The sequence below is a fragment of the Engraulis encrasicolus genome, chromosome 17 (genome assembly GCF_034702125.1).
Source record: "Engraulis encrasicolus isolate BLACKSEA-1 chromosome 17, IST_EnEncr_1.0, whole genome shotgun sequence".
Lineage (NCBI taxonomy): Eukaryota > Metazoa > Chordata > Actinopteri > Clupeiformes > Engraulidae > Engraulis > Engraulis encrasicolus.
In genome coordinates, this window is record NC_085873.1 from 15,190,086 (window position 1) to 15,203,248 (window position 13,163).

The 13,163-nt window shown below is 42.1% G+C and overlaps 1 protein-coding gene across 1 annotated transcript in view; it reads right to left on the reverse strand.

The window, feature by feature from the left end:
* ryr2a (ryanodine receptor 2a (cardiac)) overlaps positions 1–13,163 on the reverse strand; it is a 133,524-nt gene that overhangs the window by 92,284 nt on the left and 28,077 nt on the right. The window contains exons 11-22 of the mRNA XM_063221827.1: positions 11,704–11,778; positions 9,716–9,872; positions 8,689–8,853; positions 8,208–8,329; positions 7,126–7,309; positions 6,350–6,485; positions 4,839–4,934; positions 4,423–4,541; positions 3,947–4,080; positions 3,476–3,717; positions 2,926–3,118; positions 1,754–1,970 (exon numbers count right to left, since the gene is read on the reverse strand). Of these exons, the coding sequence (XP_063077897.1) occupies positions 1,754–1,970; positions 2,926–3,118; positions 3,476–3,717; positions 3,947–4,080; positions 4,423–4,541; positions 4,839–4,934; positions 6,350–6,485; positions 7,126–7,309; positions 8,208–8,329; positions 8,689–8,853; positions 9,716–9,872; positions 11,704–11,778 (1,840 nt within the window). The remainder of the gene's footprint in view (positions 1–1,753; positions 1,971–2,925; positions 3,119–3,475; positions 3,718–3,946; positions 4,081–4,422; positions 4,542–4,838; positions 4,935–6,349; positions 6,486–7,125; positions 7,310–8,207; positions 8,330–8,688; positions 8,854–9,715; positions 9,873–11,703; positions 11,779–13,163) is intronic.

A 13,163-nucleotide genomic window follows, 5' to 3' on the forward strand; every position in this document is an offset into this window, starting at 1 on the left:
GTGTTCTGAATATAATGGCCTGGCATTCCAAATATTATATTATATTAATATCCATATTATGGTAATGACAAACTGAACTTGGTTCTGATACCTCGGAGCATTACCTGAAAAAGTGGAGTGAATACAGTTCCTGATGGAATGGAATGATTCAAATAATTTTACAACTGGTAACATACACGACAACACAACATAGCCCCATCTCTGTAAATCAGCAAAGAGTGTGCAATCATTTGGAGCATGACCTCAGGTGGCATCATTTTGTCTTGATCGCTCATTTGAATTTAAAAGGCACAATTCTGTGCCACATTTGACCTTTGTGTGGGATAAGGGAGATTTTAATAGCCCATGTCAATTCCACGTCAATAAAGGTCTCAGTATGGTTCACTTCCAAGGGGTCCGGGTACAATTTGGAGCATTCACATATGCACAGAGAATGCTGAGTCACAGGCCTGAGTTCACTTATACGGCTGAAAGGGGCCAGGTGTGAAAACACCCTTAGTGCACCAAAAAGCGAAACAACATCAAAATACAACCACGTCAATAAAGGTCTCAATACGGTTCACTTCCGAGGGGTCTGAGTACCGTTTGGAGCGTTCACTTATGCTCAGAAAATGCTGAGTCATGGGTCTGAGTTTGCATATGGCTTAAAGGGACCAGGTGTGAAAACACCCTCTGATGACCTATGATCAATAATTATTGATTTGTATCAAGCTCTTAAAGGTTACAAAACCTTTGTTGGAATTCACAAGTGCATGGTTAGAGAAAACACATATAAATGAAGACAGTTCAGCAGTGTTGGTGATCACCCAGCATGGAACACACTGTATTATTTTTGGAGGACATTTCACCAAACTACATCCTCACTTTTAAGTATGGGGTGATAGAATCAATTATCAGTGGAACACAAGTTCATGGCGAAATTTTACAGAAAAAATGATGTAGTCTGTCACAGTGAACACAGTCAACTGTTGAAACTCAAAAGAGAATGGGTGGTGACGCAGGACAACTACCCAACCATGTTTTAGAAGCAAATCAACTTCATAATGGTTTCAGAACAATAAAATACACATAGAATAACTCAGTCAAAGCCATGACGTATACCCAGTTCAGATGATATGGCATAACCTAAAGAAAGCTTTTCACCCCAGATATCCCAGCCACCTTGCTTAAGTGGGGCAGTTTTGTAAAGAAGAGGGAAACAAGATTCATCCTGATTAAATTGCCCCTCTGATCGGACAACTACTGAAAACATATAGCAGGTAAAGGAGGGTCAACCACAAATACAAGGGTGTACTTTTTTTACTTGCTATGCCATGAATGTTTACATTTTATGGCCAATAAAAATACCTGTATGTTCACAAGCAATTGTTTGGGTTATGGGGCGCTGTGGCGCACCGCGCTAAGCCCCCCACATTTGGGCTTACATTGGCCATGGGGACCCCGGGGTAATTTCCCGGCCCTACCCCATCTCTCTCACAACCGTTTCCTGTCTCCTCTCATACTGTCTTGTCATAATAAAGGCCAAAAAGCCCCCAAAAAATACATACAAAATAAAATAAAATAAATAAATAATAAAACAAATGTTTGGGTGATATTAGTTAAAGCAGACTGAAATAAAATCCTTTGATGGCTCCTTGTTGAAGGCACTTGAAGTTGACACCAATGGAACAAGTGCTACAAGAAACGCCCTAGCTCTACTCTCCCCATTCAATCTGTTATGCAGTGCTGTGTCCAATATGCACAGAGTTGGCACCTGGCTAGTGTCCACTGGTGTGGGAGTGAAGGCTGCCTGCGACAGGGTGACGGTGGGCCCCAGCAGGTCTCTGGTGGCCCCGTGGTCCTGCTTGTACTCTTGAGTGTGCTCCACGCGCAGCTTCTCCCGAGGGAGTACGGCTTCGAAACACGGTGCATAGCCTGGTGGCGGCAGAAATTTGAATTCGCCATGACGTCCGCCCAACAGGAAGCGCACCCTGTTGAAAACAGCAATCATTCAGCAGAGATCACAACAACAAAAACGACCTCTACATTAACCCATTGATGCATAAGGCACCTGCAAAAAACACCTAAGCCCCTTTGGGGGAAAAGTGCCCTTAGCCAACAAAAACATAAACATCTCAGCACCCGAAGAACATAAAAACATGACATAAGTTGCATTTGGAATGTGTTCATTTAGCTCAGACATACCCATAAATATTTTTTTATTTAAAATCTCATGAACAACAACAACAACCTCTTCATTAAACTGGCTCTTGCTCTCCACATGCAGTTCTCGGAGGACTGCCAATGTGCGAAGCTCAGCTGATTTGGAAACAATCAAACCAATCGGGATCACTGGGCAGGATTTTCACAGATGTGACATACTCAAAGTAATGGAAAAGCAACTGCTGTTTTTCAGGCAATGGTAGCCTACATGGAGGGGCTACACGTCAGGTCAGCATCGATTCTGCAATTTCTACTGTATTGACAAATCTACTATTGATGGTGATTTTTTAAAAAGATGAACAGAGAATATGGTTTAGATATTAAAGGAATGCAGTGGTGTGCAACCGGCTATAGCTTGAAAACAAATCCATACAGTGCTCTGCCACAAAGAGATGTGGAATAAGGCAGAATCACGTTCATCTCTATAGGACAATTAAAAACTAGATCTGGGTACAACTGTCACCTTGTATTGTATAGACTGCTACGTGATGTTTAAAAAATACTTTTTTAGGGGCTTTTATGCCTTCATTTGATAGGACAGTTGAAGACTGTGACAGGAAGCGAATGGGACAGAGAGACAGGGGAGGATCGGGAAATGGCCCTGGCATGATTCGAACCGGGGTCCCTGTGGGTGGGTATGCAAGCCCAAATGTGCTTAGCGTGCTGCGTGATTTTGAGTTTGCATATCAAAAGTCATCAAATTTCAAAACCAAAATCACTCACTTGACTCCAGCTGATAAGCTAACCACAGGAAAGAAGAGGCCGTCTGAATTGAAGTTCTCAAACATGCCCTGGACTGGTTGGCCATTGATGCGGAAAGAGATGCTTGGGGCACTGAGGTCCAGGCAGCAGCTCACGACATCTTCTGTGCGGAGAAGGTGCTGACTTGGAGAGCTGACTGTCCGAGCAATGCAACCTGTGGTTTAACACGCATGTCAACGCATTGTAACATCCACTCTGTGGTACAACACACATGCCACATGTCATAAAAACTCAACATTTGAGGAGATAATATTAGTTAGCAATATTCTTTATTTACATTAGGTACATTACATTTAGCAGAGGCTTAAGAGACTTGCAAAGAGAACATACTGTACGTAGCAAAACTACAGATTGTGGGGCAATACCGAGTACACCAGTATACAGGTAGTACAAAAGCGCAAAAAGGGCAGCAATATGCACATGGGTACCAACCGGGGCACTTGCCGGTTGACCCCGCCCCTCAGACACCCCTATACAATAGATCTTTAATTTATGATTGGCTGTGGCTCACCTGACCACAGATGTAGTCCGTCAAAGCCGTAGGAGTACAGGTCGTCACCAATGCCATTGCTACCCCAGCCCTCTCCACCGCCAGGGTAGGGAGAATAGCCGTGTGTCGAGGCCCAGCCCACTCTCAGGTGAGTGGCCTCCGCCGTGACAAAGGGATCCACATGGTCGACAATCAGCTCATAGTACCACTTCTTGTACTGCGCAGAGCCGTCGCTGATGCCAAGAAAGATATTGGGCCTCATGCTATTCAAAACAAAAACATTGAATTTGAGACACTGGGTTGAGATGCAACACGTCAGGTTCACTTTTTAAATGTTCCATTCCGCTTATACTAAAACAGCAATGCTATAAAAAAAAAGTAAATCTGCATGTCTTGCTGCATTTCTTTAAAAATGTGAATGTGAATAACCTCGAATTAAATTTCACCTCCAAACTTTAGAGAAGTGAGTGAGTGAGTAGGTAACCACCCTACCTACTGACTTGGTTAACAAGTTGTGTCTGCAACAGCAAGTCTCGACCGGGTAGGAGGTTATCACAGATGAGGTGCTGATTGGATCGCACCGCAACACCATGACATACACACAAGGAACACAGTACGTCCAGCACCTACAACAGACATGTAAGGAATCACAAAATAGAAAGCTGGAGGACAGTTCAAGCTTTGAATAAGTAGTAGGGGTGTCAATAATAATCGATATCGTTGCATCGATCATATGCCGTACGATGGAAATGAATCGAATACCGTGGCGTGGAGCATTCTTAAGTATCGCAAATAATCGAATTGCTGGCCCCTGCTCAATGCCCTAGCTGAATTGAATCGAATCGCATTGTATCACGGGCGATTTTTAAGTATCGAATAGCTGCCTTCAGAAATCGATATAGAATTGTATTGTCATGGAGGCTGTGATTTACACCCCTACTAAGCAACCGACAAAGGTGCGGTAATACCTTATGGTTACGTCCATGTTTATCGAGAAGAGAGATAATGGACTTGATGTGCCCCTCTTTAATGATATTTAAGGCTTCTGGACTTTCCACCAACACACAATGCAACACTTCAAGGATTCCTGCATTACAAACAGAAAAACAATGGAGGGTGAGGATGACACATTTGTATCACACACACTACTTTAGAGTGAAATTCTTATTCCTGTGACAAAAACAGTTGTTAATTGTGGGGATGCCGTAGCCTGATGCATCATTTGCATTCGTTTTCATTCACTTCTTGGAAACATCTGACGAGACAGCAATAAGGATGTTCACTCCATGTTATTATAACGTTGGGACGTTGGGAGGCTTGTGATGAGGTCAAGGACGCATTTGTTCAAAAAAGGTTGAGAACCACTGGTCTGTACAGTACTCACCAGAAGAAGCTTCCAGACGCTCTAAACGGCTAATGAGCCAATCCAATGAGCCTGAAAACTGGGCACAGTTCTTCCGGTTACCCCTTATAAGAGCAGCTGAGAAGAGAGAAAAGAAAAGAAAAATATTGTGCTTTCTGGCTAGTCTGCCGTCACCTGCATCATTTACCGACACTGGTTAACCACTTGACCAAAAAAAACCTGTAGCCTTGCAATACATCTATACCAATGGAAAATTAACATCACATAAGAACATTTTTAACAACTAACATTTTTAACAACTTTGAACAATGTGAATAATTTTCATATAGAGCTTAAAACCAATAGATTAACATAATCCTTTCCCAGCAATGAAATACCTGTTGCCTACTCCCAACTAATGTAGAGTAATTACCAATACACGTACATTATGTTTGTTATTGAAAATCCTCATGATATTACTCTCTCACACGTGACAAGGCAATGATATTGCAATATGCTGGTCAGGGCCAAGCCACCAGGGGCCCTCAGGAAAGTTCCAGGAAGAAATGAATTCTCCTCTGGTTTTCCTGGTTGTAATTATTATTCTTGCATACTCAATAAGCCCTCCACAATTTACTGATCTCTGCCTCTACATTACTTGTATACTGCTCTACTCTACATTGGCACCACGTTTTGTTCTTGCTTGTAAGGTGCTTTGGATAAAAGTGTCTGCTAAATGCAATGTAATGACACATGTTTTAAGCACATTACATATTATGGTAGCCCTAATGACAGTAGACTACAGTTTGTTACACACACTGTGTAGCTATAGCAGTGGTTCCGAAATTTTTTCTTTAGGGATCCCTATTTTGGCCTATAGGATTATGAAGCATCTGATGCCCCTTAGGGCCCCATAAAGGCTTGGGCCGGCCCTGATGCTGGTGGATGCTACAGAGCAATTCTCATGAGTGAATGAAGCGAAGGACAGCACATTTTTCTTTGTTTATTCGCCTACAAATGTTTCAGGCAGAGCCCTTCTTCAGTGTGTAATGGTGATTGCCTTGCCTTGACAGGATAAACAAAGACAAATCTGAAGAGTGCTGTCCGTCGCTTCATTCACTCATCTCTATTTTATGTGGGATTCAGCACCCAGTAAAACTGCATTAATTATTACCGCACAAATACACCGGCCGTGACATGAGCGAGGCGGGTGATGGAAGTCATTGACTTTGTATTGAGTCGCGCGACAAAAACGATTTGGGCGACTGGAGGTGATTCGCGTGACGAGAGCAACAGTTTGTAGTTGAACTCCTGGGAATATTATGCAAATTAGCTATGAGGCGGTTCAGCGACAGCCGCCACAGCCAATGGGAATGTTGGAATGCTTGCATTCTGCTTTTAACGCACATAACTCTAGTCGCTTCGATCTCTCGTATCGCTCTTGCTGCACAGAATCGATTCTCTGTCGCCTGAATCTCGTCGCGGCCAGTGTATTCGCCCGGTTAGGCGATGGTGTGAGCACGTCTCCTCCACTTTACAGAGCAAATTCTCACCCAGTAGTTCATATAGTGAGTTGAGTATGGATTTCCAAGCTTCTCCAGCCTCCTTTCCAGCTACATCTGCGAAGTGGGCAGCACTGCTGTACACGTGTAGCCTATCAATACACTCTAATACCAGGTTAATCATACCCTGCAGCGTGGAGAGATCAGAAAAAAGCAAGAAAAAAACAACAAATACTTTGGAGTTAAAGCAGGACAATTTATGTGAGCAAACCAAAAAGCATTCCTAGCAACTGTGACAAATTTTAACAAATAAAAGTAACATTACAAATTTAGAAAAATAACTTTAATTTGTTAAAACGTGCTTTGTAGTCAAGTCAGGTACTAAACTAAGGGCATTTTCAAAACCTAGTCCCCTTTAAGTGAACTGAACTCTGTCCACTTCAAGTGGACCAAAAAGTGAACTGACAGCAAAAGGACTCAGTTCTGGTTTTGTTCATATTATGAATGTATTACCGGCTAATCTTTCTGGTCCTGTTAGGCTTTTATGGTGTGTCAGTCCTCTTTATGTTCACACCCAGTCCCTCTAGAGCCCTCCTTAAGTGATTACACCTAGTCACAAGTGTAACTTGTGAGAACTCATAAGCTAACCATACTGAGACCACCTCAATTAAGGTCTCAGTAAAGCTCACCTCCAAGGGCTCTGGGTACACTTTGAAGTGTTCACACATGCACATAAAATGCTGAGTCACAGGTCTGAGTTCACTTAAATGGCTGAAAGGGACCAGGTGTGAAAACCCTATAAGTTGTAAGATCTGCAACTTGTCTACCTCCTCTTGGCAGAGGTTCTGGCGGTTTTTCAGAGCTCGAAGGCGGTTCTGTTTGTCCTCATGCTCGAGATGCTCTTCTGGAGGCTGGAAGTAGCCTTGCAGGTCTAGCAGACTCAAGTTGACAGATTCAATAGGCAAGTCTACTGTAGAACCTTTCGCTTTTTTACTTAGGAAATCTAGACCCCTGGAGGAGAAGAAAATAAAAACAGATATTCACATTTAGATTTATAATAGTCAGAATATTACGTAACTCAGGAGATGATGTGTAGCCTCTTACTGCAGATGGGCTCACCGGCGGGCCTATTCACTATTGGCTGAAAATACTCAACTACATCATAACAACATGTCTATGACATTACTGAGAGCTTTAAGTAACAGATTAAGACATAGCCATCAAAATTTTGGTGACAGTAAGGTTAACATAGGCTCTGCGCTAAGGGGTTAAGCATGTAATTTATTCCAGTATAGATTATTCTAGAAATGCAGAAATGCTTCTTGTGGCACTGAAACTGCCAATTCATGGTTTGCTCAAAAGATACCAGTGTTTATGTCACACTTCTGGCTCTATACAATACATACGTATCGTACTAGCAAAGAGATTTGAATTGAACCACAAAGCAAAATGTTTCAGATGGATCAAACAGAACATCTGAGTAATATTAATAAAATACTGCCATCATCAAATATACTGTATGTCAGTGTGAGTAGGGGTGGCACCCAAGAGGGGGTGGTGCCAGAATGAAATCCCACCCCCAAAGGCATCGTGAAAATTGCTATAAGCATTTTGAAATAGTGATAAACATATTACAAAGAATTAAGAACATGTTATTTCCACACAATTACCACACTGCTGCAATAGTAACATACTATTAGTGTTTTTTTTAACAGGAGCAGGGCCGTGAAAGGGGGTGGGGTGCCGGAGGGGGCGTGGCCCAGGAAACAACTCATTGTAGGACCGCCACTGAGTGCGAGACTACCACATACTGTATATGCTTATGAAAGTAAGACATAGAGGCAGATAGGTGGATGGAGAGAGGGAGATAGAGGGACACCTAGAGAGCTAAAGAGAGAAGTCTCCAGACCTGATGAAGCTGTTGAAGAGGAAGACGGTGCTCCGAATGACACGGGCAGTGCGTGACTCCTCGTGCTGAGAGCGGGAGAGTGTGAGCCCATCGTCCATGTGCCCCTCATGATGCATGATCGCCTACAGCACACAGAGGATCTTTTTTAAGCCAAATTACTATTATGTATTTAAACAAATTACACCGCACTTGCCAAACAAAAACAAAAACTATGATTTTTTTTTAAATTAAATCAAAATGTATTTTTAAATAGCCAAGCTTTTGGTCTATGACCTCAGGGCTCAGTTACAAATGGAACGCACAACAGACTTGACAACAGACTGTCATAAATTAGGAGTCAGTAGGTGCTCAAAAACACCAGCACCAATGAGTTGTAGTCCATGTGAAGTGGGAGTTGTAGTTTTTCCAAATTAAGCTATATTACGCACATTAAAACGCAGAAACGATTCAAATGAACACAACATTTTCTTTTCCATATTACCTTCCTCTGTATTCCTCCCATTCGTGCGCATTTGGCATCCACAGCTTGGTATGTCAGCCACAGACACGTGTCCACGTGTTGAATGTAGCACACAGAATCCCCATACTTAATTTCCGCTACACCCATGCCGTCCATCTCTTTCTTCACTCCGGGGTCCAACTTTTCCTGTGGATATTTTAAAAGAAACACCACATTTTTTTTAGACTTTGTCTTCTCCTTTTCACATTTCTGGCATCTCGAAGTATGACAAATACAATTTGTATATATCTTTGTACAAAATACAATACAATACAATACAATGTTGACTGCATTCATGCCGCACCAAACCAGGGCAGCCCCACTAACAGGCTTGACTTGAAGCATGGGAAACTTTTCAGGAACACTGTCTATGAACTTTGTAAGACAGAGAAATTCATAAGACACTGTAAATGCATACATAATGCATTATGATGCATTCATGAGGCTTTATGTGCATGTATTGACATAATTGGATATATACATGTTCATAAACAGTCAAGAGGTATCATATCTGTAGTGTATAACAAAGATTCTTTGTCCTCATGACACCAGCACTGTTGAGGTCTGTACTATAAGGCTTCATAGCAGAATCCATGAAAATATACAATGCTGCTTATGTATTCTCCATGCCTCAGTCGTAGCCATGGTTATGACAATGCTCAAAAGCATAAACTAAGTGTTTTTTGCATAGGCAAGTTTAAGTGGCTGCATGAATGCTGTCAACAATGGAAAGCAAAATGTCACCAAAAGAAACATGTACAGTACAGTATGTCATCATGTACTGTGACCACTGAAGCAGATCATGATCCTCTCTATGGGATTTTAACATAGGGTGTATTCACTTTTCAGAGGTACATTTTAAGACATTAGTGGTTGCATTTTGCAACTTTCTTTAATGTTGTCCCATGAAAACAGCTCTGCAGAAATGTGAGGGGTGTACTCACTTTTGTGACACTGTAATTCAATAAAGCTGCTATTACCAGACATCACCTGAGTCAATGTTCTTTACCTTGGAGGAGCGAAAGCAAAAAGCTGTGGACTTGATGTCAGCCCTTTCTTTTTCCATGAGGAGAAGGCTCTTGTCTTCTATGAGACTCAGGTATTTCCCAGTTGTGACGTGGCGGAGGCGAAATGGCTGACCCCAACGAGTATGACTTCCACTCCACCTGTGGATGTAGCAGAACATGGACTGGATGTGAAGGGGAACATGCAGGGACAGATTATAACTCCATGGGCCCATGGACCATGCAGCAATGAAGCCCCCTCCCCCTCCATTGGTGTTGCTGGTTTCCAAAAAGACTCAGAATGTTAGGTCCTATGTTGTGGGGGCCCTATGTTGTTGGAGACCCTACATTCTTGGGGGTTCGGGGAGTTTGTCCCCTGAAAATTGTGATAATACAGTTGTTAAAAGTGCAATATTTGGCGCAATGTGAGAATGGAAATATAGAAGCTTGGGCTTCAGGGCCCTCTTGCTTCTTGGGCCCCTGGGCCTGGGCCTGGTAGGCCTGTGTGTGCAAGATGTTAACTCAGTCTGTAAATTATTCTATTATTATCACTATCCTTGTGTGTGTTGATGTCTGACAACATAACATTGAAACATTTTTTCAATGCACAGTGTATGTGTGTCATGTGAAAGGGTACTGGGGGTCGTACAAGGCCACTTTACAGTTCAATAAAGGAATCGGCATTTGCTGTGAGTACATCACAAGTTTAGACTTTAACACACAAATTAGTAAATAGTGAAGATCATATTTGATTTCTACAGCAAGTAATGGGAGTTAAATTAGACACCAAACATGACAGGGTCATTTTATAAAAGGCACTGTAGATGTTCTTGGTTGAATTTTTATTTTAGAAAAAAGCTCAAGGGAGCATTAGAGTGAACTATTTCACTGACAATTCATTTATTTTCTGTTATTTGGTACTGCCATGTATGGCTTTTGTAGAAAAATAAAGGTGTAGTTTGACACGAAACAAGTATTTGCATAAGGAAATGTAACTGTTTTGCTATGGCCAGAGTGCAGTGCAGTGTGTGTGGTGAGCAGTATTAATGGAGGAGTATGGAGTAAGTGTGTGTGCATGCATCCAGGACCTACAGCATTGCATGGACTTTTATCATTCACAGGGCGTCAGCTGACCTAATGGTATACAGGGGCACAGTAGGGCACAGAGGGTGAGCAGTTATTTATTTTAAAAATCTTGTTTTATCTGAATTCATTATGTTATTGCAAGTAGTCCATGTGCGCTATTTTGTACGCATTCTGATTAGATTACTCTGTATGCTAAACTTGAGCTAAATTCCAAGGTAGCAAGGTTGTTTTTTGTTGTTGTGAAACTCATAGCGGGGCACAGCAAATCAATATCCTGGCACGTGCCCCTGTAAAATAGGTCTGGCGACACCCACAAGTTTGACAAGCTTGTCTAAGCTTTCATTTCCATCTACAAAAAAATAGAAACGAGTATGTTTGTCAGCACAGGGTTGGATTTTTTTTCTGCAACAATCAGAAGGGATGAAAAAACGCATCATCATAGAGGTGTTGGTACAATTTCAATCCAGCCAGCTAAAATTAGACAGCACGCGCAGGTAACACAGGACCTAGTCCTTGAGAAGTGTGGCCCAACCCCAAAATGTCACTTTGATAAAATGCTTCAGGAGTTCGAATATTTATAGCTTAGTAAGCCACTCGGAAAAGCAACATATGTGCTGTGGCCTAAATCGTAGCAGATGACCCATCACTGGCCCAATACTGAAACTGATACAACTATATTCTTTCTTAATCAATTTTAGCCTCAACCCCATCACATACACACAGTTTTTTTTTTGCTCATACAAGCATTGTGCCCTAAATTGGGCATGAGACATCACATGTAATGTTTTTAATCATTTTTCTGTGCGTCTTAACAATTGTCCTGCTGTGTGCCCTGTTATGTCTTTGGTTTATAGGTAAAACAAGACTGAAGCATGGATTAGGTTGCTCTAAAGAATATGTGACTTACGCAACACGCAGAGTCTCCAGTCTCCAAAGGGACCGGGCATGGGTAGATACAGCACCCCCCTCATAGTGGACAGTCCTAGGAAAGAGAGAAGGGCAGTACAGTAACACTATTACACTCCAGACACCTGAGGGGTACTAAGAAGCTGGTTCAGGAGAAAAAAGGTGAAGTTAAGAGGTAACTCATCTACAGTAATAGAAGAGCCTGGAGTCCTCATTTTCAAGAAAATGAGGACACCAGGCTCTTCTATTAGATGATTTACCTCTTAACTTCACCTGGTTTACTCCTGAACCAGCTTCTTGGTATAGGCCCCTGGAACCATTGCCTCTTATTTGCCAGCATGTTGTTACTGCTGTGACTACGTTCACACATGCTACAACATTTTGATGAAGGACCTTTAGTTTAGAGTCATCATGCACTTATTCTTGTTTTCACAGCCAGGAAACAAGAGAGCTCGTGTAAACATTGCTTATTTCTAACGTCATCCCTCTGAAATTCAGATATTTCTTTGAGCTGCAGAAGCCCAACTTCATACGTAATACGGTAAATTTCAGGCCATTAATCAGGTCACAGAACATTCATTTAAAAAATGTTTCGTAGCAAGGGGTCTTGGGAGCCAATGCAGTCCTGTAATTATACGCAAAGCCACAGCTCTTTCTAGGGAGAAGCTTTTGGTTAGAAGAGAGAGAACTTATTCTGTCAGAATTGCTGGACCTTCTGCGCAAATCCCAGGGTGGTTTACCTCTCTCTGCGCTCATGCATCTTCTCTGTGAGGAAACCAGAGCAGCGTGCGCCCTACTTTGGGGGTGAGCTACTTAGTTGGGACAAGAATTGTACCTGCAGTGAACACAATATCGCCACTTGTTTGAGAGGTGAATTTGCTCCAAATAGGCCAACTCATTTCTGTCCAAACAGACATATAAGACACACACACACACACAGTCCATACCTTATACTGTGTTTACCATGTTAATTTTCCCTGAACATCCAAGATACACATAACTCCTCTGGTACATCTGTAAGAATGCTGCACGAGATGTTCAACCAGTCAGTCTCACTTACAGTCATGCTCTCATACACAACTTGCATAACTGGCCCTCACACTCACTTCAGGAATTGCAAGAGGATGTGGCAGATATCCAGAATTTGCTATGAAAATATGAATGAAACGGAAAAAAAGTCCAAGACAGCCCTCAACCAAATACCGTAGTGATGTACAGTGTAGTAAGGTACCAGTTTGTGGGTGCATTCTTCAGTGTCTGGCAACTTGAGAGATTCTTGAAACATTGAAGACCATTGCAATTTTACCATCGACCATTGAAATAAGTAACACATTACTCGTATCACAATAGTTGAGTCTGCTCCCGTAGCCTGCCCTCGCCATGATGGGGAAGAAAATGGCTTCATTACTTTGACTGGATGGTTGCCATTTACTGTCAACATTTCAGAACAATGCTGTTCCG